This window comes from Miscanthus floridulus, chromosome 1 (genome assembly GCF_019320115.1).
Source record: "Miscanthus floridulus cultivar M001 chromosome 1, ASM1932011v1, whole genome shotgun sequence".
Lineage (NCBI taxonomy): Eukaryota > Viridiplantae > Streptophyta > Magnoliopsida > Poales > Poaceae > Miscanthus > Miscanthus floridulus.
The window spans coordinates 187,044,166-187,069,698 of record NC_089580.1 but is presented as its reverse complement, the minus strand read 5'-3'; the positions used below and the strand labels follow the sequence as shown (position 1 = coordinate 187,069,698).

The window sequence follows — 25,533 nt, the reverse complement described above, 5'->3', positions numbered from 1 at the left end:
ATACTCTTGTGACAATTAACGTTGAATCCCGCTCTGATACCAGCTGTCGCAGAACCGACCAATTTATAAGAATACAAGTATAATGGTAATCCGCAAGCGGTCGCACTGTCATACTTGAACTCATATAAACCCGGTAGTCCGTCGAGTACCACGACGGGTCTCGATAAACGATTTACAACAACCAAGATCGTACAGGATTCAACATGCATGCCACATATTACATAAAGTTCACAGATACTTTTCGTCATCAGAGTACGAATAAAAGTTATTACAAAACAAGTTTGATAAACAAAGCGGAAGTAAATAAGTTCGAGATAAAGTTTTTCCAACATAGTTTAATACAGTGCCAAACCAGATCACGGTCCACAAAAGCAAGGATAGGAATTACTAAGGAAGCCTGCCCAAGGCTTACTCCTCATCCACAGCGGGATAGAAGCAACTCTTGCAATAACCATGATACACAGTGCCATCTGCAACAATGGGAAAATAAACCCTGAGTACGAGAAGGTACTCAGCTAGACTTACCCGTCATGAACCAGAAATAAAATGACTCCAAGGATTATGCAAGGCTGTATAAGTGGACGTAACTTGACAACATTTTTGCGAAAAAGGCGATTAATCTTTGTACACTTATGATTCTTTTATCAAGTTAATTATAACTGTCCATTTCTAGGTTAGCAACTATCCTATGCCAAACATGTGGTATGTTATTTAGAATCATACAATAGTAACCATAGCAGATATTGCAATTCCATATTCATTTGAACCATCACGTTTCATAACACAGTTACTACGATGTTGGAGCTAGCCAAGTTTCTCACTATCCGGGAGAGACGGCGATTCGAATCGATTTTCACCAGCTGGGAATTTATTCCTAACACAAACCCAGATCTATCAGCCACGATAGCCTTAGGTCACCTTTGGTACAACTCCGGTACACATTTCGCGGGTTCGTACTGCGCCGCACAATCTGGAACACCAGATGCCAGGATGCTCAGGCCAAACCTGCCCTTGGGCTCAGTCTGATCGTTCCCCGGAAGGAGCGCACAACAGAACGATTCCTGGCCTGAGTTGAATTACTCGGCTTCACGGTCGGAACGAGTTATCCGGCCAGCTAAGTGAGAGGCATGCGTTCAATCTTGTTAGAAGTTCCAACAACGGTACGGTCCTTGATCGACACAGACGGGGATAAGTCCACACCCAAGACCTCCATGCCTTGTTGCTTCCCTATCGACCTCCCGTCCAGTCTCAATTTACTTTTACCACATGGTTCTGTTCCACGATAGCAGATATAGCCAACCGTGCTCCGGTATCCACCTATATCTCGCAGGTGACAGGACATCACCCGACTTCTACCGGTCTAAGCATGGCTAAGCATATATTCGATCCTGGACCTATACCGGTTAAAGGGTTAATATCTGGACAAGGAATGTACATGCATCAAGTGGTTTCATTCAACTCTTATAACCTAATGCATCAATCATCAATACGTAAGTAAACATTTGTAAATTACTGGGAGACTTATAATGCTCCGGGGCTTGCCTCGCAGAAAGGAAGTAGGACGATGGTCAGGGCACTCCGGAAGCTCTTCAGGGTTCTGCTCCACGCCTTCGGGAGCGGGGACTTGCGGATTCTCCTGCGGGTTCCCTTCCTCTGTTTCTTCGAATTCCAGCAACGTGATTTCTTCCTCCGATCCTAGATGCATGAGTATGGTATGAGTATCACGAATGCATAGATGTTAACAAGTGCATCGCGTTGTTTGAGTAGGTGCATATCTCTTCTCAATTATTACTTAACTATTTCTACAATGCATCGACTACACCATAACCAGCAGCTACTTGTTTCACTCATAACTGGGGTTCTACAAATTCAAAAACAGTGATCCTGGACTTTCTGGAAAGCTTATCAATTTCTCTACAACTTTGTTATTAACCATTTTTACAGTCTACACTTGTTTCAACATGTAACTCATCATATCCTAGAATCAGTCCGGAAATGACTTAACATGCAATATAAAGTAATAACACCTCTACTTCATGTAATTATTCACAAATTGACAACCTAGAACCTACCAACAGTTTAAGCATACCAAACATAGTTAAGATAATATAATGGCAAAGCCCAAACTATTTATTAAATTGCCTTTATTATTTTATTTAGATATCTAGGTTAAATAATAAATATATATCAGATGTGCTTAATAAATTCTCAAAATTTTACAGAGTCTTACTAATGCTATCAAAGGGCTACTATAAAAATTTCATGTCATTTTACTAAGTAGAACATCCTATACAAAAATGATAAGGAAGCAAGGCTTGAAATAGCATAAATGGAAAATCCTATTGAAAAGTGTCAAACAATAGATTTCTTATTTTTCTTAACATCCATATGGTACTAGTATCATCTCCAACAAATTTCATGAATTTTGGACTTATAATTAATTTATAAAAATTCATGCAAGGATTAACTATTTATAAAAGAAAAATCTATAACTATAGATCTACACATGCACTGGTCCTCAAATTTTTATCCAAGCTCATGTATAACAAGAATAGCCTACCACAAAAATTTCATAATTTTTGGAGCACAGGAACTCTAGATATAGAATAAACAATTTTAAATGCATTCAAAAGCACAGTTGAAATCCCTATTTAAATCTCCAGAAATTTCTACTGTTGAAGCCAAGAACATAATTTTCCTAAATACTACACTTCCTAAGGAACACAACCATATTTATTTCAACATTTTTGGAGCTACCAATCTAAAGATACAAAAATAACAAAACAAATCAAAAACTGGAATATTTGAACTAGCCTACAACACTACTGTCGCTGACCGGTGGGACCCGCTGGTCAGCAGGGCCCGCCTGTCAGTGAAACCGAAACAGAGCCGGCGGCGCTGAGCAAGCTCGCGCGGCCACGGCTCGTCGACGGCGAGCCCACCGGCGGTAACGTCTTCACGGCGTGACCTACTCAACCTAGCGCTTCTATTGAACCCCTTGGCCGACCCTAACGTCGACGGTAAGGACGACGGCGGCGGCCATGGCGGCTCGGCGAGGCGGGACGTCGGCGGGGCGCCGGTGAAGGCTATGGCGGCTCAAACAAACGCTACGCCGAGCATCTACAGACTACAAGGAAGCTAGTGCGCGCGCTCTCGTGGCCTGGGGTGGTCTGGTTAGGCCTGGCCACGGCGACGGAGGGTGGTGGCGGAGCTCCGGCGAGCATGTGCGCGCGGCGGAGGCTTACCAAGCGCGAATGGCGAGCACGGGTGGAGGCGGTGAGACGTGGGGGTGCTGGTGGAGCAGTTGCTGTGGAGGAGAACCGACGAGGGTGACCGGCGTTGGCTATGGCGACGGCGGCTCTCGGCGCGGAAGAGCTGGGCTGCTGCGGCGAGGAAGGAGGGCCGAGGCGAAGCAAATGGGGTGCGTGGTGGAGTGCGGGCGGGTGCGGGCGACTTGAAGACGCGCCCAGACGCGGCGTGGCCCGCGCGGACAGAGCAACGGCGACGCGCGGCCGTCGCCGGGGACACGCGGCGCGCGAACTCTGCCGGTGTCGGCCACTGACGTCGCGATTCAGTTCGTTCAGTGACCTGATGCAGTGCCTGACGACGGTTTTTCATAGAGCTAGATCTTCTAATCCGTGGAGTATTAGTGCTCACAATCTTCACAAAAGTTGCAGCCCTAAGTACCATCTGTAATTCGTCTTAAACGATCAAGACCTAATTCGCAACGGTTAAGGAGCAATGTCATCCCAAAGATCGGCTGTCAGGCTGTTAGTGAGCAAACACTTAGAAGAATTTTTGAAGTGTTGAAAACAGTGAAAAGCTGGTTTTTGTGAGTCTAATTTGAACATGTTAGAAGCTAAATCAGTCCATGACATAAAAATAAAAGTTGTTTCTTATGTCAAACACTACAACTTTGCTTTAGTGAACTCCTCCATGCAAGGTTTCTAACACCTAGTTCAACTTTAGTCAAACATGTCACTTTGAAAACATGATATCTACTCAAACCCTGACTAAATGACCAAATTAGCCCTAGCCCTAAATACCAAAGTTGTTCATGATGATACTCTAAGCATGTTAAAACAATTTGCAAGGTCATTTAAGCATTTCATGTAGTAGTCACTCATATAGCTATTCAGGTCAACACATGAAATAACACTTAAATGCTTTGATCAAGAAATGTGGCCTTCATGAACAAAGTTCCTTTAGTTAACCTAAGTGTAGCTAAGGTGTTGTAGTGACTAGCACTACCCACATGCATTCATTTATACATGATCATATGCATATGTTCTAAGAAACATGAAATAACAAGCAATGTTTCATATGTTTCGATCAAATGTTTCAATTGTAAATGATGATTTATGGATGCTTGATGCTCATGCTCATTTTATGCAAGTCAAGTTATGCAAAGCTAACACCCGAGGTGTTACAATCAGGGGCAGGGAGAAACCGTCGTTCCTTATTCAATTCCAGCTATGCCTACTTTTTTCTTGTCGATCCAAAATAAAATACTTAGGGCTTCTTTGGATGCTAGGAGCAAAAGACACGTGGGTTTCATCCCCCGAGGTGGCGTTTGGATACATGGATATAGGGGGTAGGATAGGGAAAGGGAAATGGATGAACGGCTAGGATTAAATGAAGCGTAAAGAATGAATGGCTAGGATACAATGTTCTCTATCCTAATCCCTATCCCTATCCAAACGAAACACAAGGGGAACACTCCCTTGCAGATGTCACCCCTCCCCCGATGGGTAACAGGAAACCCCCAGGGAAAGAAATTCCTGGGTACCATTTGGACATCACAGGGATACAAATCCCGGCCACCCAAAAAAACATTCAAAAAACTTAGAAAAAAATGAAGATTTCAAAAATGTAATTGCAATATGGAAAATCGGTACCATGAATAATTTTTCAACAATACAATACACGCATTGGATAGAAAAGGTGAACTAATTTACTAATTCTAAACACAAACTTTTCATCTCATAGGGTAACCAAACAGATCTAACAGATGAAGCGGTATTGGGGTATCCAAAGGAGCCCTTAGAGATCTTGAAAACTAAGTTTAAATGTTGAGTAGATGTTATAAGTTAGCTGTGATCCATTTTTCTTTGATCTAGCATTATATCTCTTGTGGATCCATTTTTCTTTGATCTAGCATTATATCTCTTGTGGTTTTGTAATTAAAATTTCTTCCCAAAAGGCTATATTTGACGAGGCAATTTCTTATTTGGCCCTGGTTTAAAGTTGTCTTTCTTTCTTGGCCCTAAAACAAAATTTCTTACCTATTTGGCCTCACTTAAAGTTTCGTTTTCCAATCTGGCCTTACCGTCATCTTCCTCCTCTAACACCGTTAAGTGGCACATGAAATGACCAAACTGCCCCTAAGACATTATGAGAAACCAAAGGTCACCCAGGCAGCATAACAACATATTTTTAAGCACTTTGAATCCAATTTTTATAATTATGTTATAAAAATTGAATTCAAAGTGCTCAAAATTATGTTGTTATGCTGTCTAGGTGATATTTGGTTTCTCGTAATGTCTCAGGAGCAGTTTGGTCATTTCATGTGCCACTTAACGGTGAGACGGGAGATGACGGTAAGGCTAGATTAGAAAACGAAACTTTGAGTGAGACCAAATAGATAATAAATTTTGTTTCATGAAGAAAGACAACTTTAAACCAAGACCAAATAAGAAATTTTCTCATATTTGACTGTTTAGGCCCAAACGGTTTTCAAAGACATGAAAAAAATCATCTAAAATCAAGATTCAAAAAAAAATATTTTATCATGCGATTTCCATTATGGTGAAAACAAAAGTTCTTTGACAAAGCATATACCAAAAATAAGGTTTTAAATTTGAAAATAAATTCAAAAGCATTCGAAACATGCTTAATTTTTTTTCATAAGTGCGTATGATGCACATGTATACGCTTCATAACTTGCTTAGAATTATTTGGGCTGTTACAATTATGCATTTGCCTATGTTTTTGCATGTACAAATATAAGTATTTGTAAAGAACGAAGGCCATGATTCCCCATGAAAATTTCAAAAAATAGAGATCACTTTTATATAAAAATAGAGAGCGTACTGTACCTATTTTGAGGATCTAAATAATTTTAGAGAGCCAGTTTAAAGATCCAAATATCCATACGGTATGGAATTGTTCTTCAGGCTTGGTCGAATATACAGTAGAGCATATTTCAGAAACTGAACTGCAACATTGAGGAATTGATGTATGCGATACAAAAAAAATGGCCAAGACTTTTCTGTCCCTCCTTCAAAACTTCTCTATCGGTTCTACAGATATGTACACAGTTAGCAATTTACTCCAGTTTGACATGGATCACACTAATACAAAGTGGTGTACACTGCCAGGAGAGGAGAGATCTCGCCTTCGCAGGGGGTAAAAAAATACAGAACATCTACAAAGAGAACCGCCCGGTCACAGTGCCAAACTAGCTGCAAAACTGCTGATGCAAGGCCTCATCGCTTCCTCAGACATCCCCTCTTCCCTGAGTGATGAATCATTTCCTCGGCTCTCCCCCATGCAGAGGTGTCCAGCAACTGTCATTGATATTTGAACTGTCCTTGCCTCCACTTCACCGTGACTACTACCAAATTCAGCACGGTGATCCCGAGAATCAGGGTGTCTCTCAGGTTTCCTGTGATATGCGCCTTTGACTGAATCTTTCCAAGCCAAGCAAACTTCTACAAAGGCAAAGCATAATGCTGATGCCAAGACATTATCAGCCTTGACAACGAGTGACAGTCTCCGAATTGCAATTGCAAATGATCTACATAGTTGCCACAGATCAATAACACAGTTCATCATCAGACCTCAGTTGGCTGGTGTTCCATAGTGCTTCAGGGAAATTCTCAGTTAGAACTTAACTCACATGTCATGAGTGTAAAGCAGCTACTCATTTGAATAGGCCTCTGTAAAATCTTTAATCCTTTGCTTAATAATCTGGGGTAACAAAAACAAGGAAATTAGAAAGCAGATAACTAGAATGGTAGCCGAAGTAGAATTTGGTATAATCAGTTGCATAGTAAACTATTACTCATGATATCACACACCTGCAGTTCCTCATGAAGCAAAACGAAGACCTTCTTCATCAATTTATGCCTCTGCAGGAGAAAACATTCACAATCACACTTCAGGGCTTCAGTAATTAATCAAGAGTTAAATAAATAGCGGAGTTGTTTAATAGTATCCCTTAATAACCCCAATAGCGGAGTTATTTAATAGTTATTTGTTGGATAAGGATGCATGTAGATAGAAAACTTTTAAGACAAGAACACAGAATGAGGACCATTTGGTCCCCCCCTTCAGGCCATGAAAAAGCAGGGATTCATGTTAAGTATATTGGTAGGGAAGGCAGAGAGCATACTGCTCCTGACTCGCGATACATGTGTCTGAGTCTTTCCACGGTGTTATAATACTGTTCCTTGTCTCTTTCTTTCGCAACATTGAGATCATCCTGAACCTTTAAAAATTCCGACCTGCATTTCAAAAAAAGAAAACAGTTCCAGGAGATTGTTATGTTATGAACTAACGGAAAGAAAAATGAAGTGCAGAAAGATCTTCAAACCACGTACTTGGTTTTGTCTATCTGACTGTTCAAGTAAGAATAAACCCCATACTTCTCATTGTACTCCTGCACATAATCTTTGTATCTAGAAAAGAATATAATCAATGGGTTGTATGCATCAAAAACAAAATTTATTTAGTTTTTAAAAAACAACAGAAGTTATTTGGAATTAGAAAACTGACAGCTAAGAGCTTCAACAATTTACATTTAAAGAACAATTAAATTATACAGACACCTTACTGAAATGTAGGAATGATCATACTACGGGTTCATAAACCCGGAGTCCCTCGGGGACCGGCTTCCACGCCAGGGCACGGCCCAGGAAAACGGCCTTTCTTTCTTGTGGACCGGCCCGAAAGTCAAAAACTAACAGACCGGAGCACTCGCTTCAGGCCCAGGCCGCCTTCGGCCCATCTCTCCGACCGGAGCACTAGCTCAGGCTCAGGCCAGCTCCGAACGGCCTCTCCGATCGGAGCGCTAGCGTCAGGCCCCGGCTGCCTCCGCACGGTCTCCACTCGGAAAGCCTGACCCGAGGACCGCCTCCGACTCCGACCTCGTGTCTCCGACCGGGATTCATAGAAAAACACCGCCATCACTATTCTCCGACTGGTGCGCCAGAACCGACTGGGGACCATCCGACCGGGGACGCCCGCTCGGAAAGAACCAGAAGGTGTGCGGAGAAAGGCAAGGCATGGCTCACAAGTCAACACCACTGTACCAGGGACCATACCTTGCACAAAGCAGTGCTCTGCAGCCACCCTGACACAAAGTATTGTAGGAGCCGCTAGAAACTCCCATATGGTAAGCCCCCCGCGTGTCTCTGGACATCGATCGCGGTATGGGCTCCAGAATTTGCCATACCGGGTGAACATAGCACGGCTCCTCACATGCCACTAGGCATCCAGAAGTATTTGCAGGTACCGGCGCTCATCCTTCCTGAAGAAGATATCTCGACCCCCCGTACACATCTGACATCCTACAGCGACATCGACAGTATTGGGAGGCTTCAACCATTATCCAATTTTCATCACCGTAGGCAGCAAGACTTAGAAATATCTCTACTCTCCCCCTCTCACCTGTAAAGCCATCCCCTTCATCTAGAGATCGACTTCTTCAAGCCCAGACTCACAAGATCGACTTCTTCAAGCCCAGACTCACTAGATCGACTTCTTCAAGCCCATACTCACTAGATCGAGTTCTTCAAACTCAGACTCACTAGATCGACATCAACACTCCCAACCGCAGGACCACCCAGTTCCGACCGCGACCCTTCCGGTCAGAGCCAACCGAACCTCTTGTATCCCACCTTCTTCCTCCTTCTCGTTTGTACCCCTACTACAGACTTTGAGCACCTGGGCTCAGGAATAAAGTCGCCGACCGACCCCAACTGGACGTAGGGCACATTGCCTGAACCAGTATAAATCCTGTGTCATTGTGTGCTAGGCCACCTCCGATCACAACGTACAGCAAAACTATAAATATTTACTAGTTGGTCACTTTCTGCACCGACAGTTGGCGCCGTTCGTGGGGAAGACGCTGTACGTTCAACACTCTTTTGGTCATCGGATGACCCATTTTTCCGCCACCCCCACCGTGGCGGGCTCGGACGATACGATTCGTTTCGGCTCGCTGGAGTTCCCCGCACTCTCGCCCGCCGAGATGCGGGTTCCACCCGCCTTCGAGCCATTCCAGGCCTTCCGCTTCTGGAGCCTGGACTTCGTCGCCGACCGGCTTGGCGTACTCCACCTCCGCGAGGAGGCTCGCGACCCGGCACCGTCGGAGGGACGTCCTCCATCGACTCCGGGACGCGCAACTTCGACGGCGCGGCATCTGCGCTTCATTCCGAGCAAACTCTCTGCTCAAACCCCGCTGTGAGTAATATACATGCTGTTGTTTACTTACGACGCTCTATCTTCCGCCAAATACCCGGTGGGTTACCGTTGTCCCCATCGCAGCCGCCATACGACCGGTTCCCCTATGGCCTTGCGTCTTCCACGGACGCATACGCCCCGGGACTCCAAAAGGTGCTGGCACCGCACCCTCTCACGTCTGAGTTCGTGGGGATGGCGAGCTATTCTCCCACCTGTTTCCTCGACATCATGGATGACGACGTCGGGAGTGACGGCTCCAGCATCGGTGACGTGGCGCCTAGCCACCGTCGGTCCCAGGAGTACGTTGCGGCGGATGCCTCGGAACAGCCGCTAGGGGTAACGGAGTCCTTCCGGACCCACGCCCCGCCGGGTCCTCACGCGGAGACCCCCCAGCTCACACGTGAGCACAGGGAGGATCTACGACGACAGTGGCCGCATCAGCCACCAACTGCACCAACGTGCTCGGCGAACTCCGCGTTGGCCGCCGCGGCAGATTACGGGGGCACTCAGCCCCGGCAAGACCCTCCGGGCCACTTTCACGAGCTCATGGAGAGCCCGTGCACCAACCACAACTATCCCGTCAACCATCTCTACAAGGACTGCTAGCTCCTCAAGCGCCTGCTGAGGTAGGCTGGCAGGCCAAAGGAGGAAGAAGACGGGGAAGCACCGACTGAAGGACGACGACGACGATGCCCTCTCCGTGGACCTTGGAACAGCTATATCTTTTCTTCTTTTCCTAAGTTTTAGTCTTACCTTACTTAGCGAACGCTCCTACAAGAGCACCCCGACCCGAACACTGTTCGGCTCGGAGCACTCGGGGGCTCCACCAGGGGGCTCTACTACCCCTTTGTTGTTGTTTTTACCTTAAGTACCTTTTTGCTTTTGTATAAAGAAACTCCTTCCTACCTGAATAAAAGGGTAGTTCGTTCCTTTGTTTTACCTTACGTGACTTTGCTTTAGAACATTCCGACTGATCGCACCCCGCCTTTTCCTACGGCTACGACCGGCCGAGCCTCGCGGGCCACGCCCCGGGCTCGCAAAGTTATGACCTACGGAACAAACAGGCAGGTACGAGATAGAAAGAAATTTAAAACAAAATTATGCCAAGGGAAAACTTAGGAACGAAAGGGAACAAGCTTCCCCGAACGGAGCAACTCCATTACAAAAGCAAAAAACCAATTGCAGTCATTAAAACACACCACGAAACGTCTTACACGGGGGCTTCCCCACGAACTTAAAACTTCCTACATTTACTAACTACTATTATATTTTTACATGCTACTGGGACGACCCGGCGACATCCGACGACGATGCAACCGACGAAGGCGCAGGCTGCTCACTTCCCGACGGCACGGCATCCGGCTCGACCAAAACCGAGGCGACATTCACCTCCGACCCAGGCTCCTCACCATCCGAGAGCTCTGCAGCATCCTCTCCACGCGCGCTTTTGGCCAGGTCTTCACGACGGACGTCCATCACCCACTCGGCGGAGACTTGATCTGCCACCGACCGCGCGTGCGGCAGCAAGCGCTCCCCGATCGACTGGATGTCCGCCATGCTCATGCCTTCAGCGTATCCGCTACATATGGTGGCGAAGTCCAAGTGCGGATGGTGCGTCCCCACCGCGGTCAGCACCCTGCACCCCCGACGCTCCGTACAACAGCCCGGATCTGATGAGATCCCGGACCTCCCCCGGGACCTCCGCCAGCTGGACGGCGGGTGCGCTGGTGCTCGGCGCTGACCCAAAGATCTTCGAAACGACATGCTGGGCAACATTGCGGATCTGGTCGAGATCCCCCTCAAGAGCACGACGCTCCTCACGGGACTTGGCCAGCTCCTCCGTACGCCAGCCAAGCGTCGCCTTGGTCGTCTCCAGGTCCCGCTCCAGCACCTCGACTTTTCCGCCCAGCTCTGCGAGAAGAGCAACGAGCTCAGAAACAGGCTGAGGGAAAAGCCAACACAACAAAAAACAAAAAGGGGACATACCGACGTGAGAAGCCTCAAGGGTGGAAAGATCCTCCGCTTGCCGAGCCACCTGCTCGCGCAGCTGGGCCACCTGCTCACGCAGCCGGGCACTCGCGTCCTCCGTCTCCATCACCCGGCCCCGGAGCGCGCGCATCTCTCGATCCGCCTCCGACCGGGCCCTCCGCTCCACCTCCAGGGCCTTCTCCGCCGACTCCAGGGCGGCGCGCTCCGGATCAAGGGCCGCCAAGGCCTCCTGAAGCGCCACCTCGGTGTTCGCTAGGAACGCCCGCAAGTCCGCCTCAGTCTCCGCCTGGCGGGCCCTTGCCGCCTCGAGCCCTCGCTCGGCCGCAGTCGCCCGCTCCTCCGCACGCTGCCCCTCCGCCCGTGCCGCGGTCGCCTCGGCCGCTCGGTCCCGGGACTCGCGGCAAGCGGACTCCGCCCGACGCTCGAGCTCGGCCATCCGGACGTACTCCGACCGGAGGAAGTGGGACTTGCAGGACGGCGTCTTCCTTATCTCCTATGAAAGGTAAGCACGCTAAAAACAACCGACAGGGGATTCAGGGGTAAAAGACAAGTACCAGAAACTCACCTCCGCCGCGAGCTGCATGTCGCCCTCAACCAACTGCCGGGCGAACAAAGCCCGCTTCCGGGCGCTTTCAAGCTGCGCGGTCAGCTTGGTGAGTTCTGATACCATCATGTGCCCTTGCCCTCCGAAGATGTCCCAGAGCTGACGCTCCCGGGAGTCCCGAAGGACGAACTGCGCGCTCGCAGGGTGCTCAGGGCAGGGCCATTCCAGGTCACCCTCCGGCACTTCGCCGGAGGGCCCAGCCTCCAACCGAGCCACCGCAAGTCCCGCGGTGACACCACCGGCCCGCCAGAGGTCCCAGCCACCAACTGGACCACCGCCAGGCTCCGCGACGGCACCAACGGCCCCGCCGTGACATCACCAACGGGCTGCTGCAACGGCACCGATGGCACCGCCGGGACATCCGCCTCGTCATCGGACGGGCTGTCCACCACCTCGTCGACCTAGGCCGCCGTTGGGCGTCCCGACCCCGGTTCGGCCACGTCTTCCCCCGGCGCCTTCGGCTCCAACGGCGAGGGCGACCCGCGCGACCCTTTACCCGGCAAGGCAGGATGCTCGGTTTCCGTTGCCTCCGCCGCAAGAGTCACCTCCGACGCCACCGCCGCCATCGGCACCGGGATCGCCGCTAACACCGCCGCCACAGTCGCCGCCTCCTCGACAGCCGAGCCGGAGGGCACCATCCCCAGAACGGAAGGTCTTGCCGCCGCGACACGCTACAGAACGGGCTTCCAGGTCTCCCGCACGGCAGTCGGGGCAATACTCATCCCCGGCATCCCCAAGCCACTGACGGAAGGTATGGGTCAGTCACACTCCAACAAAAAGCTCAGCCAGCAAAAAAAACCAAAAGAAAACGGAGAACGACATACCGGGTGGCGAGCGGCACAACTCTGAAGGCCGACCCCGACCTCGATGCGCCCACAGGACGAGGACTGCGACCCGCGCCCCCTCACTTCGGACGGGGTCGGAGCCGACCCAGCCTGCTCCTGCCCGGCCTGCGGATCGCCGTGACCTCTGGCTCGGGGCTCCCCGACCGGAGCAGCGGCCGGGGCGGCCCCCGACTGCGAGTCACGCGTCGACCGGGCACCAGTCTGCCCCTCGGACCGCCCAGACTGTTCGGCCGCATTCACGGCAGGCGGGGCCTCCTCCGGCCGCAAGTTCGGCGTCGGCACCGACCCCGCCGCCGCACATTCGCCGGGCCGCTCCTCGGACCGCCCAGCTCGTCCAGTCACGTCCGCCACAGGCAACGGTGGAGCTGGCAACACCGCCGAGGGGCGCGGTGACCGCGTCCGCTTCGTCGCCCGCTCGCCAACGGCGTCCGCGCTAGCCGCACGCTTCTTCGACGCAGAAACCTCCGCGCGCCGCGCAGCCTCCTGCTCCCCACCAGCAGACATCGCCGCGGGGTCGCGACGCACCGCCGAGGTCGCGACGACCTCCCGACTCTCCTCCTCGTCGGAGAAGACCATGTCGTCTAGATCCGTAGGATCATCCGACGCGAGTTCCGTCTCGACGTCGCTCCTATGTTCCCCGGCCTTCACGCGTCGGACGACCTCCTTCTTCTTCTCTTCTTTCCGCTGAACCTCCTTGGTTCTCTTCTTCCAGGCGTCTGCCGCCTCCTTCTGGGCGGCCTGCTGTGCCCGACCCGCCGGCACCTTGGGAAGGTGCGACCGGGACTTATACCTCCCAAGCCCCTATGGAACGAATGAACCGAAATCAAAAAGTAGAAGGGCAGAGGAAAAAGCACGAGCAAATTGAGGGAGCATACTAGCGAGGGCACGATCGAGGCATTAAACGGTATGGGTTTTCCCACCACCGTCTCTTTAGGCCTCAGCTGCAGCACTCGGTCGACGCAACTCCAAATCTCGTCGTCCGACAGCTCCTCCGGCGACGCGCGGTCTGGGTCCGACTGGACGTCATCCTTCCACATCAGGTGCGTCCTCTCCGCCAACGGCGCGACCCGGCGGCGGTAAAGGGTGTGGAACACCCGCACCCCGTCGAGGCCATCCCTTACGAGCTTCCGGAGCTCCTCCTCGATGACCTCCACCTTGTGCCTCTCCGTGTGGGCACAGCCCCACAACCAACTCTTCTGCTTCACCGGCCTCCCGCCGGTAAACGCTGGAAACGGCGCCCCCGCCGGATTCCTAATGTAGAACCACTCCCCATGCCATCCCCGGTTGGAATCACATGGGGAGTACGCGGGATACGAGCCTCCCGCGCGCGGCTTCCTCTTCAGGGCGAAGCCTCCGACCGGAGCGATCTCGGCCGAACTCCAGTCCGCCATCGCTCTCCCGGAGAAGAAGAGCCGGAAGAGGTCCACGTGCGGCTCCATCCCGAGGAAAGCCTCGCAGACGGTGACGAAGCCAGCGATGTGAAGCACCCCCGTCGGATTGAGGTGCTGCAGTTCCAGACCCCACTCGTTGAGGAGTCCACGCAGGAACCAATGTGCGGGGTATCCTAACCCGCGCTCGTGGAAGGTAAGGAAAGACACCACCTCATCGGGACGAGGTTGCGGGAACTACTCCTTCCCGGGGACCCTCCAGTGCGCCACCTCCCGCGGCGGCAGGAACCCCTTCGCGACGAACGCCTCCAGCACCGACGCCCTCACGGTGGACGACCTCCAGTCCGACATTCCGGTGAGTTCTCCTCTTCTCCCTCGCTCTCCCCCCCCCCCCCTTCCTTTCCTAGAAACCTCCGCAGCTCTCAGGAACACTCTCGACGAGGAGGAAAAAGAAAGGCGGCGGTGGCAGACGACGAACAGGCAAAAGAACGAGGCGAACACCCTCTCTCTTCTCCTACTTAAAGGAAAGGGAGCAGCGGTTAGGAAAGGGCGTGCCGATCAGGAAGGCGAAGCGGCGGGGCGAGAAACTCTCTCTTTCCATTTAATGCAGATGGGACACCCCCTGATCGACGAGACGTGCCCAGCGTGACGAAACGGCTCCTAATCAGACGGGACACGAGCGGGACATGGCCCACCACTACCGCACGACCAGCCACTACCGCACGTCGGGCACGAAAACCGAAGCGTCACCACATGCGGACGGCTCCCTGTCTCCCCAGGCGTGACCTAGAGAGATCCACGAGCGAAGTCTCCGCCGGGAGAGACCAACCAGCCTCCTGAGTCGATCGATTCACTCAGGATAAACACCTGAGATACATGTCCCGGTCGGACGGCTCCGACTGGAGCTCTTCGAACCCCGTCTCTCAGGTCACCGAGGTGAGCATGTGTTCATTAATACATACAGTTCACACAAGGGCTAACCCACGATTGACGAGCGCAGGTACCGGCCGGACGTCTCCAACTGGAGCTCTCCGAACTCCGTCACTCCAGTCGTGCAGGCGCCACCACATGAAATCTCCGCCAAGAGACAAACAGACCTCCCTGAGTCGATCGAGTCACCCAGGATAGATCAACCGGCCTCCTGAGTCGATCGATTCACTCAGGACAAGCACCTGAGATACAGGAAGGAAGCGAAGGGACGCCCCATGCGGGCCATGCCGACTCCATCTCGAATGGCGAGCTCGGGTCCCGGTCGGACATTTCCGACTGAAGCTCTCCGAACCCCGTCTCTCAGGTCATCAAGGTAAGCATGTGTTCATTAAATACAAAACTGTTCACGCGAGGACTAACCCACGATTGACAAGCGCAGGTCCTGGACGGACGTTTCCGACTGGAGCCCGACGAACCCCGTCGCTCCAGTCTTCAAGGTAAAACACCATCAAAGCCCCTCTATTTCATTACAAATCATTCATACATCCATACGCGCATTCATCTCATACGCCTGAACCCCCGGACGGTTAGGGCATGAACCGCCCGGGGGCTCGAGAACTAAGCATCGCACGTGCAGCGAAATGCACCAAAACGCTCCGTGTTGCGCCACGAAGCGGTGGCTTGCCTCATTCGACATGAGCAACCAAACAGAGCCAGGGGAGAAAACCGTAGATGAGCACCGTGCGGCCTTCGCCCGGTCTGGCAAACCGGGTCATCTCAACCTTCTCGTTCGATCCTGAACCCACCAAGCCCACAGAATCTCCATCGAGGGGAGGCCGTCAGGCCACATGGGTCGGTCTATGGAACGACCTAGGCATCTGCCGGGCTGTAGGTAAAGGAGTAGTGGAATGTCACAAGAGGGCTATGCCGACCCCGTCACGAACGACGGACCCGGATTCCACCCGTTAGTGAGCTCACCGAGCTAGTCTTCGAGCCCGAGCGATCGGGACAGGCGACGAAACTCAGCCCCTCCGGTTGTGAGGAATTGGATGGGGTAGCGCAAAAACGACTCACGGCCCCCACGAAGGCCCGACAGGGCTCGGGGGTTTAAACGCCATGGGACCGCGACTCCAAATTCGCGTCGACGGGATGGCGACATCCGGCTACGGCTTGGGACCGCGACTCCTTAACTCGCGTCGACGGGATAGGCGACATCCGGCTACGGCTTGGGTCCGCGACTCCTTAATTCGCGTCGACGGGATAGGCGACATCCGGCTACGGCTTGGGACCGCGACTCCTTAACTCGCGTAACGGCTTCAGACGGCTTCACTAACTAAAACTAACTCTTTCGATCCACGACGAGCACCGACACCTGGGTCTACTCGCGACTCCACCTTACCCGATCCCACGGCGCACCGACGCCAAAGATCAAACTCTGTTGCATCCGAAACTAAGTTATTTCCGTTCACGGCGCGCACCGACGCCAGGGCTTGTTTCAAAAACTAAAAACTTCCTCGTCCGATCCCTGGCGCGCACCGACGCCGGGATCATTAAGTTTTGTCTCAATCCAATCCCCGCGCTTAAAAACACCTCGGCTGCGCAACGACGCCATGGTTAAACAAAATTCCGTCTCAAACTAAAAAACATGCATACACGCCTGCTGAGACAACACCCCCAACCGGTTCGGCCCGAACCGCCTGGGGCTCGGGGGCTACACCTGCAGGTGCGCTCGCGCGCACCCGCCGGCAAGACAAAAATCCCCCGGACGATTCTGCCCGAATCGCCCGAGGGCTCGGGACCGGCTTCCACGCCAGGGCTCGGCCCAGGAAAACGGCCTTTCTTTCTTCTGGACCGGCCCGAAAGTCTAAAACCAACAGACCGGAGCACTCGCTTCAGGCCCAGGCCGCCTTCGGCCCATCTCTCCGACCGGAGCACTAGCTCAGGCTCAGGCCAGCTCCGAACAGCCTCTCCGATCGGAGTGCTAGCGTCAGGCCCCGGCTGCCTCCGCACGGCCTCCACTCGGAAAGCCTGACCCGAGGACCGCCTCCGACTCCGACCCCGTGTCTGCGCCCGGGATTCATAGAAAAACACCGCCATCACTATTCTCCGACTGGGGACCATCCGACTGGGGACGCCCGCTCGGAAAGAACCAGAAGGCGTGTTTAGAAAGGCAAGGCATGGCTCACAAGTCACCACTGTACCAGGGACCATACCTTGCACGAAGCAGTGCTCTGCAGCCACCCTGACACAAAGTATTGTAGGGGCCGCTAGAAACTCCCATATGGTAAGCCCCCCGCGTCTCTGGACATCGATCGCGGTATGGGCTCCAGGATTTGCCATACCGGGTGAACATAGCACGGCTCCTCACATGCCACTAGGCATCCAGAAGTATTTGCAGGTACCGGCGCCCATCCTTCCTGAAGAAGATATCTCGACCCCCCGTACATATCTGACATCCTACAGCGACATCGACAGTATTGGGAGGCTTCAACCATTATCCAGTTTTAATCACCGTAGGCAACAAGACTTAGAAATATCTGTACTCTCCCCCTCTCACATGTAAAGCCATCCCCTTCATCTATAAAAGGGGATGCGCTCCCTCCCCCGAGGGGGAGACCGACTTCTTCAAGCCCAGACTCACGAGATCGACTTCTTCAAGCCCAGACTCACTAGATCGACTTCTTCAAGCCCAGACTCACGAGATCGACTTCTTCAAGCCCAGACTCACTAGATCGACTTCTTCAAGCCCAGACTCACTAGATCGAGTTCTTCAAACTCAGACTCACTAGATCGACATCAACACTCCCAACCGCAGGACCACCCAGTTCTGACCGCGACCCTTCCGGTCGGAGCCAACCGAACCTCTTGTATCCCACCTTCTTCCTCCTTCTCGTTTGTACCCCCACTACAGACTTTGAACACCTGGGCTCAGGAATAAAGTCGCCGACCGACCCCGACTGGACGTAGGGCACGTTGCCTGAACCAGTATAAATCATGTGTCATTATGTGTTAAGCCACCTCCGATCACAACGTAAAGCAAAACTACAAATATTTACTGGTTGGTCACTTTCTGCACCGACATATAGTATTTCAGACAACACAGGCAAATTAAAAGAGCCTATAGAAAATACCTCAAGCATTTGGACACTGGTCAAAGTGTAAACAGTTTTAAGAGTAAGGGGGCAGATCAGAGGCATTATAAATTTATATATTGTTGGTCCAGGCCTGCTGATATAATTAAATCATTCTCAGATTTGTACCAGTAGAAATGTCTAGAAGGTAAGCTGGACACAACTTACTAATTGAAAGATCTGTAGGAATATCCAAGATCATATCAAATAGTTCGAGAGCAGGATAAGTCAGTCTATCAGCATACTTATAGCATAGCAAAGAGTAGAGGAAAAGTTAAAATGTACTAAACAAAAATACTTCAAGGATATATAAAACTGACATTGTGGAGGATATTGGAACTTACTGTGAGAAATCTTTTATTGGACCTTTAAGTTCAGGTGCATCTTTATCATACTTGGAGAAAAATAAATTATCATCATCTGAAGAACTGTCCCTCCTCTTCCTACCTGTCTCTGTCTCAATCAAAGAGTTGTTCCTACTTCTTTCCTCATTATCTGATGGGGATATTGATTTCTGCATTCGAGACACTATGACATTATTAGTACCATTCTGTGGAAGCCTTGAGGTTGATTTCTTCTTCTGCATATCAGCATACTCTAGCATTCCACCATGTGCCATCCTAGTTTCCCGTTTGCTTGTTTTTTCTCCTGACCTATCTGGATATATTACGTTCTCAGAATCTGAATTATCAATCCTTGGCAAATGCTGGCTGTCTGGAAAAATTTCTCTTTGCTGAGGCCTATTATCATCAAACTCATACCCTGCTGCCTTCCTGGGAAACCCTTCCTGGTTTATATGGCCTCCAATTCCATATTCTTGAGGTGAAGGTTTCCTCTTATCATGAAAGACGGTTGCTGGAGCCTTCCTGTCATTCATACTGGGGCAGGAGTTATTTACACTAGTTAATTTAGCATCAAGCGACTTGGAGGAACTATTTCTCTCAAATTGCTTCCTTATCCTTCCATCGTCATTTTCCAAAGAAGTCTCGCGAAGTTCACCCAACTCAAGATCAGAAAGCTCTCTCTGGAGCTTTTTTTTACCATAAGGTGATCTCTCAACATTATCTCTTTGTGAATTTGATGGCTCACCATTACTTTCGTTAGATTCAAGAAAAGCAGTTATCTCATCAGGCACAACAATTTCTCTGGAACTTTTGGTTAAATTCATGGAATTTACATTGACATTAGCGTCCTTCGAACGCTTAAGCATTTTATCATCAATAAGAGGATTCCCATGTCTACTCCTTTTTCTTGTGGAAGAATCATCAGAGCCATCAAAATTGGCATGGTGATCTACACCATGTGAATAACCTGGCCCAAAGTTGCCATCCGTACCATGCCATGGTTTCTGCATCTTATCTGATTTTTTCTTCGAACTTGATTTCATAGTATTTTCTTTTGTTCTCTCAGAGTGCATTGTTGGGACAGGTAAATTTGGGCTCTGATCTATCCTCTGTATATTCCCAGGAGCCGAAGGTCTTCCTTTCATGGCAGGACTGCCATCTCGTGAAGCATCGCGGCTAACATTCCCTGTCTCCTTGTTCAACCTATCATTGGTATGTTTTTCAGGGGGTAAACTTCTTTTGTGCTCTGATAAAGAACCTATTGGCGATGCTATGTCAGCTTTGACCTTTTTGGCACTCTCAGGCTTTGCTGTGGAGTTCTCACTACCAGAAGACCTTTTTAATTTGGGTTTGGGAATACTCACTGGGCCGAGTTTTGATTCATCCTTTGATGTTGATTTTCTCTTGTTGCCATGCTGTGCTGTCAATTGACCAGCCTCCCCCTTGGGTGAGTTTTCACTGGCTGTTCTCACGGAGTCATCAAAAAGGTTGTCCAGAAAAGACATTTCATTATACTTGTTATCGCCTCCGATAGAGTGCATTCTGGTGCTCGTCATGTTCTTGCTTCCCGGCATTTCAGATGGCTTGTTCAGGTTGCCAGCACTAAAACCCTCTGCTGCTGCATCATCATTGCCGATATTAAAATTATTCAGATCAATATGGGGTGATGTACTCCTGTAGTCCAGATTTGTTCCAATGTCAATTTGTTCATCATCAACATCGAGTCTTGTCAAATCTCTTGGTGATGAAGACAAATTAAGGTCATCTACTACTTTTGTATGTGCTGTATTTGCTTTGTCATCATCACTTGTAATATCAACAATTGCATCAGATCCTTCCTTGCTGCTTGATGAGGCATCACTGTCACTATCGCTGCTGCTCCCACTACCAGTTTCCGCAGCACTTCTGCTTTGGCTCCCACTATCACTTCCACTGTCACTGCTGTCACTATCACTATCACTATCACTTCCACTGTCACTGGAAGTTCCAGCCTTACCTTCACTGTCATTACTGAGTTTTCCATCTGTTGCAGCAAGTGGGGAGCCAACAATGTCAATCCTCTCACATATATCAGGATCATCAATCTTAAGGCTTGGAGCAGATTCCTCAATGTTCTCACTGATGGATCTGCTGGACACAGCAATAGATGTATGTTAAAGCGCTATGGTAGCATTACAGACATGTAGGGATATAATTGTCCAAAGCTGCAGAAGGAACATAATGAAAACCATGTTCTGCGAGATCAGAGAGAGCGAGGGGGGGGGAGGAAGTGAGGGAGAGAGAGGAAAAGGACCAGAGCTTAGACTTAGACGAGAAAACGATAATACCTTACTCCTTCAGATGCATGCCTTTTAGAGCTTTCTAACTCCAGCCCTGGTTTGAGAACATACCTCTCAGGTCCTTGGTAATTTGCAATCTGAAAGAACATCCAAATGTCAAGTGAGTTTACTCCTTATTCCTTAAAAATTTCCTAATTGGGAAAGGACATGGTAAAAAAATGTTTGATTACTCACATTCTTGACGATGCTCTCTATTTTCTTTGATGCATTTGGAAATGCATCTGCAGCAGCTTTCTCCAAGGCCTGCATATGATTCATAACATGTGAGCACAAAATCAGACAAATCTTTGTGGAATACTAAGTGAAATATGCAATTTAAAAATCAGGGGGAAAGAATAATGGAATATAACCTCCATAAGCATCTACAAAGTATGACAAAAAAAAGTTGTTACTGTACATAACAAACAAAAAACATTTGCCGTGTATGATTGAACAAACAAATGTTACTGTACACTATGTTCAAAAGGTAAAAGAGAAATAATCAAACCACAAGATCGAGATACAATGCCACTTGATGAAAGCACCAAGATACAAATGGATTTGACAGCCAAAGGAAAAGGCAACAAACTCTGCAGAACTGTAAGTTCCAACATCTTCAACATTAATAAGGTATGAGTCTTTACAAAGAAGTGCAGGAAGTTTCTGAGTACTTCTCCCATTTGCACATGAACTTGATTAGTATCATGTCACCCATGCTCAGAGAGATAAAGAGAGATTTATTACCTTTAGGCCCATTCCTTTTGGATTTTTTGAAAGCATGGATATCAAGTAGCTTCTCACTTCATTTGTATTATCATCCACATTTGCAGCATGAGAACTTGCTCGGCGGTTTATACCTTTGTTAGACATCTTACTTGCAGCTGATTTCTCATATTTACTGTTTTCCCCTTTGTTCAAATCAAAAGGTGTTATGACTTCATTGTTTGCATCTGATCCAACAGGAAATGAAGGATTGCTTGCTCCAGGTTGTTCAGGAGAAGGTGCAGGTGAACTTGAGATATTCCCTTTGGGAATATTGTTAGATAACTTCACCTTGGAAACTGATTTGGTTGGGGTGATAACAGCAGCTGAAGCAGGCGAATAAACGATACACAGAGTTAAACATAAACAAAGAAAACAAAGAAAAATATGACCCAGCAGGATTCGAACCTTTATTCTTCCTTAAAAAATCATTCTTCTGCTTCCAGTGCATCCTCCGCGGATTACCTGGAAGAATAAGAGAAGTAAATTGTAATTACAGCCACTAACATTAGCCAATTGAGAATTGGTATTTACTACTGCACATAGAAAATTCTGACATAGAATAATCACGCAGCAATGTGCATTTCTATTATGAATGCAGAATCCAGGTAGAGATCATAAACTTGTAATATAATGTTGAGAAAGGAAACATGAGGCATAGTTGAAAGGAAAGACCTTCTACAGCTGCAGCAGCCATCGACTTGGCCTGACTCTTGACAGATGGATTGGCAGGGTCCAGCACGATTGATCTACAGCCAGAAAAGTTAAGAGGATATATAAGCGGTTGAGAAGAAAACTACAATATCATAAAACAGAAAATTTTTGAAATCCTACATATCAGGATTATCATAAATCAATGGAAACCAAGAGGATTATAGAACAGGGAAAGCAGACAAACTTTCGAGATTTTGAGAGACGTTCAGCCTCCTCTGAGCGCATTTTCACAAGGTTCTTTGTTGATTCATCCAAAATGCGTTGCACATTCACCTTGCGCCAAGCAGAGCCACACTCCAGAAGCAAACCATTTCCATCCTCTCCACTCTGACGTTCTTCATAAATATCACACAATTCGCCACGTTCAGATGCCCAGGTGAATTTGAATTCTTTACCACTAACATCTATAACCTGGCGCAGGAAAAGAGATTTGAGTACTCCAATTGAAACACTAAATGTACCAGCGCAATCATCATGTTGAAAAAAGTTCTCATGTCAAACAAATCTAGTTTGGACCCAGTAGGGCAATTTAACTAAGCACTGTAAAAAAAGGGCGTACCCAGTGCAGAGAGCTCCCGCTCTGTGCGGGGTCTGGGGAAGGGTGTAACCTTGAAATTCTTTAAAGCATCCTTCACTCAGCCTCCAAAATTTCAGTGTGGGCTGGATGTTCAAGACAAAATGAATAGGCCTATTCTATGTTGTTTCAGCAGTACTGGTCACAATTGTTGGTGATTCCATATATATTATATGTAAAAATAGGCAACTCGTAAAACACAAGGAAAAAAATGCTAGGAGAGAGGAGGACCCATCCAATCTATGCAGGCCAGATGGGTCTGCTAATACTTCAGAGCTGAGATTTCAACTCCTGATCCACAGTACAAAGCTAATTGAAATATGACACTATTGTGCTAGATTAGGTCTGGATCACCATTAAGGGAAGATTTTCAGCAGTTCTTATAACAGATTAGAAGTCCAAAGTCATCCAAAAGTAACAACACCAAATCAAATACCATGTAAGAACTAATTGTACAACATAAACAATGAAAATGTGGACACCGAACAAGAAAATTAACTGAAAAGAATCATCAAATAAGCAATGTGCTAATATGGAACAAGAAATTTTGCTGAACTGAAAGATTCATCAAATGATAAATGTACTTGTCCCAATCAGACTAAAATAAATAAGAATAGCCAGAATTCTAGGACCATAACGCATGGGAAAACGCAAGATTCCTGAGGAAATCGCTAAGCAAAGTCCCAACCAAACAATACAAATGTCCAATGAGAATGTAATAAACATTCCACTTTGCCCTGACAAATCAAAGTAAGTGCAAAGTAAGCAACGGTGTGCCTTGAAATGGGAGCATAAGACACAGCAATGATATGAAGGCTTGAATTGCAAATTACTAAACCAAACGCCGTTTGACCCATCTAAATCATATACACTGAGACAGGAGCAATTCAAGCTCGCTGTACGAATCAAAATACCCCAAGACCATCACACGAGATGAAAGAGAATCATCATTAATCCTAGAAAGACACCTAACAGATCATCGAGCCCTGACAATCCAAACTATCTCGCCAGTACCATGCTTAAATTTGATTGGCGTGAATGCAAATTACAGGAACTCACTCAAACCCAGTAAAAGTGCCAAAAGAAGCCAAGAAGGAAAACAACTTACCAGGATATACTGTATATTGATAAAAACTAAAAAAGTATCTAAATTTGTTAGGTTAAAACTTAAGAGGAACTCAAAAGGGACAGACAGAGCTGAAAGCTTAGAGGGTGAGGGAAAGCTCACGTTTTCCGACGAGTTGCGCATGTTAGGGTTGAACTTGATGCGTGCGCCTCCACCGGCCTCCTCCGCCCGCCGGATCTCGTCGACGAGGTCGGGTGTTAGCCGTATTATAGCCGCGAAGGCGGGCGGCCCGCTGGACTCGAGGCGGAACGCCTCGTCGCGCCCCGCAGGCTGCGTCGCGGCGGCGGCGGCGGCGCGACCGCGGGGAGGCCCGGCCATCCCGCCGATAGAGGAGGCGCCGCCTCGGCCGCGGCCGTGGGGGGGCGGCGGGCGCTTTGCCGCGCCGCTGCCGCCGCGCCCACCGCCACGGCCGCCGAGCTTGTACATGACCCGCGGCGAGTGGCGGCGCCGGCGGGAGGGTTGGTCGTACCGGGGCTCGCTGGGGTAGAGTAGCGAAAACGCCGAAGAAGAGGGCGCAGAAATCGTATGAAATTTGCCCCCCTTTTTTTTCTTTTTTTGGTTGGGTTTCATTCTGTATTTACTGCCAGAGTGTTTTTCCCCCTTCCTTCTCACCTTCTGTAATCTGTACCCTGTTTCTGACCAGGGCCTTGTTTAGATGCAAAAAAAAAATTTGATAAAATGCTACTACAGCGGTTTTCGTTGTTATTTGATAATTAGTGTCCCATCATAGTCTAATTAGGCTTAAAAGATTCGTCTCGTGGATTTCGTCTAAACTGTGTAATTAGTTTTATTTTTTATTTATATTTAATGCTTCATGCATACGTCTAAAGATTCGATATGACGGGAAATCTTAAAAAATTTGGCAAAATTTTGGGAACTAAACTGGCCCCGGGATACAAATAGAAATCAAGATTCAAGAGGCATATACTTGTACGTATAAAGAAGTTATATTTCCATCTGGGAAAAAGACACGGCAGATAGGTCAAATGGGATGTTATAGATATTGTTTTTCTAAATGCTAAACGGTTAATATATAATCACTTACTGTTTATCTATTATTCAAACTAATAAAGTGTTTAGACAGACTAAACAACCAATTAGACTGAATAAATAGCTGATTGAATGAAAACCAGGTACCACTATATAGTGTTTACATGGTACTTTAAAAGAAAAAAGTCTACTTAACTCCCACCTTTTATACTTGGTCTACTTCACCCCCAAACTATGAAACGTCTATTTTATCCCCTGAACTTTCTAAAACCGTTTATTTTACCCCCTAGGCGGGTTTCAGTGGCGGCTGTACTACAGTAACAGAGAGGACTGCTACAGTAACGGTGGCT

At 48.8% G+C, this 25,533-nt stretch overlaps 2 protein-coding genes across 3 annotated transcripts; both read right to left on the bottom strand.

Moving 5' to 3' along the window:
• Positions 1 to 6,179: 6,179 nt before the first annotated feature.
• Positions 6,180 to 24,743, bottom strand: LOC136551358 (uncharacterized). 2 transcript variants are annotated; one of them, XM_066542926.1, is made up of 13 exons: positions 24,296 to 24,743; positions 22,678 to 22,904; positions 22,455 to 22,528; positions 22,188 to 22,244; positions 21,762 to 22,105; positions 21,213 to 21,281; positions 21,027 to 21,115; positions 18,700 to 20,829; positions 7,605 to 7,682; positions 7,397 to 7,508; positions 7,083 to 7,133; positions 6,902 to 6,972; positions 6,180 to 6,799 (listed from the first exon to the last, which is right to left on the bottom strand). In XM_066542926.1, exons 1-12 carry the CDS (start codon positions 24,617 to 24,619, stop codon positions 6,922 to 6,924), a joined length of 3,606 nt encoding a protein of 1,201 aa, XP_066399023.1. In that variant the 5' UTR covers positions 24,620 to 24,743; the 3' UTR covers positions 6,180 to 6,799; positions 6,902 to 6,921. The 2 variants fall into 2 exon arrangements, with proteins under 2 accessions (XP_066399023.1, XP_066399029.1); XM_066542932.1 differs by having other exon boundaries at positions 18,700 to 20,826.
• On the bottom strand, positions 11,048 to 11,893 carry LOC136551386 (uncharacterized). Its single transcript, XM_066542943.1, has 2 exons — positions 11,455 to 11,893; positions 11,048 to 11,379 (listed from the first exon to the last, which is right to left on the bottom strand). The coding sequence occupies exons 1-2, from the start codon at positions 11,891 to 11,893 to the stop codon at positions 11,048 to 11,050; spliced, it is 771 nt and encodes a 256-aa protein (XP_066399040.1).
• Positions 24,744 to 25,533: the final 790 nt, after the last annotated feature.

Excerpts from the sequence above, each read along its gene's own strand:
- LOC136551358 (XM_066542926.1), bottom strand. The coding sequence starts at position 24,619 with ATGTACAAGCTCGGCGGCCGTGGCGGTGGGCGCGGCGGCAGCGGCGCG. Across the intron at positions 22,529-22,677 it reads CGTCTCTCAAAATCTCGAAA|ATCAATCGTGCTGGACCCTG; the intron begins GTTTGTCTGCTT and ends TTCTGGCTGTAG. Across the intron at positions 21,116-21,212 it reads TAGAGAGCATCGTCAAGAAT|ATTGCAAATTACCAAGGACC; the intron begins GTGAGTAATCAA and ends ATGTTCTTTCAG.
- LOC136551386 (XM_066542943.1), bottom strand. The coding sequence starts at position 11,893 with ATGGCCGAGCTCGAGCGTCGGGCGGAGTCCGCTTGCCGCGAGTCCCGG. Across the intron at positions 11,380-11,454 it reads CCTTGAGGCTTCTCACGTCG|AGCTGGGCGGAAAAGTCGAG; the intron begins GTATGTCCCCTT and ends CTCTTCTCGCAG.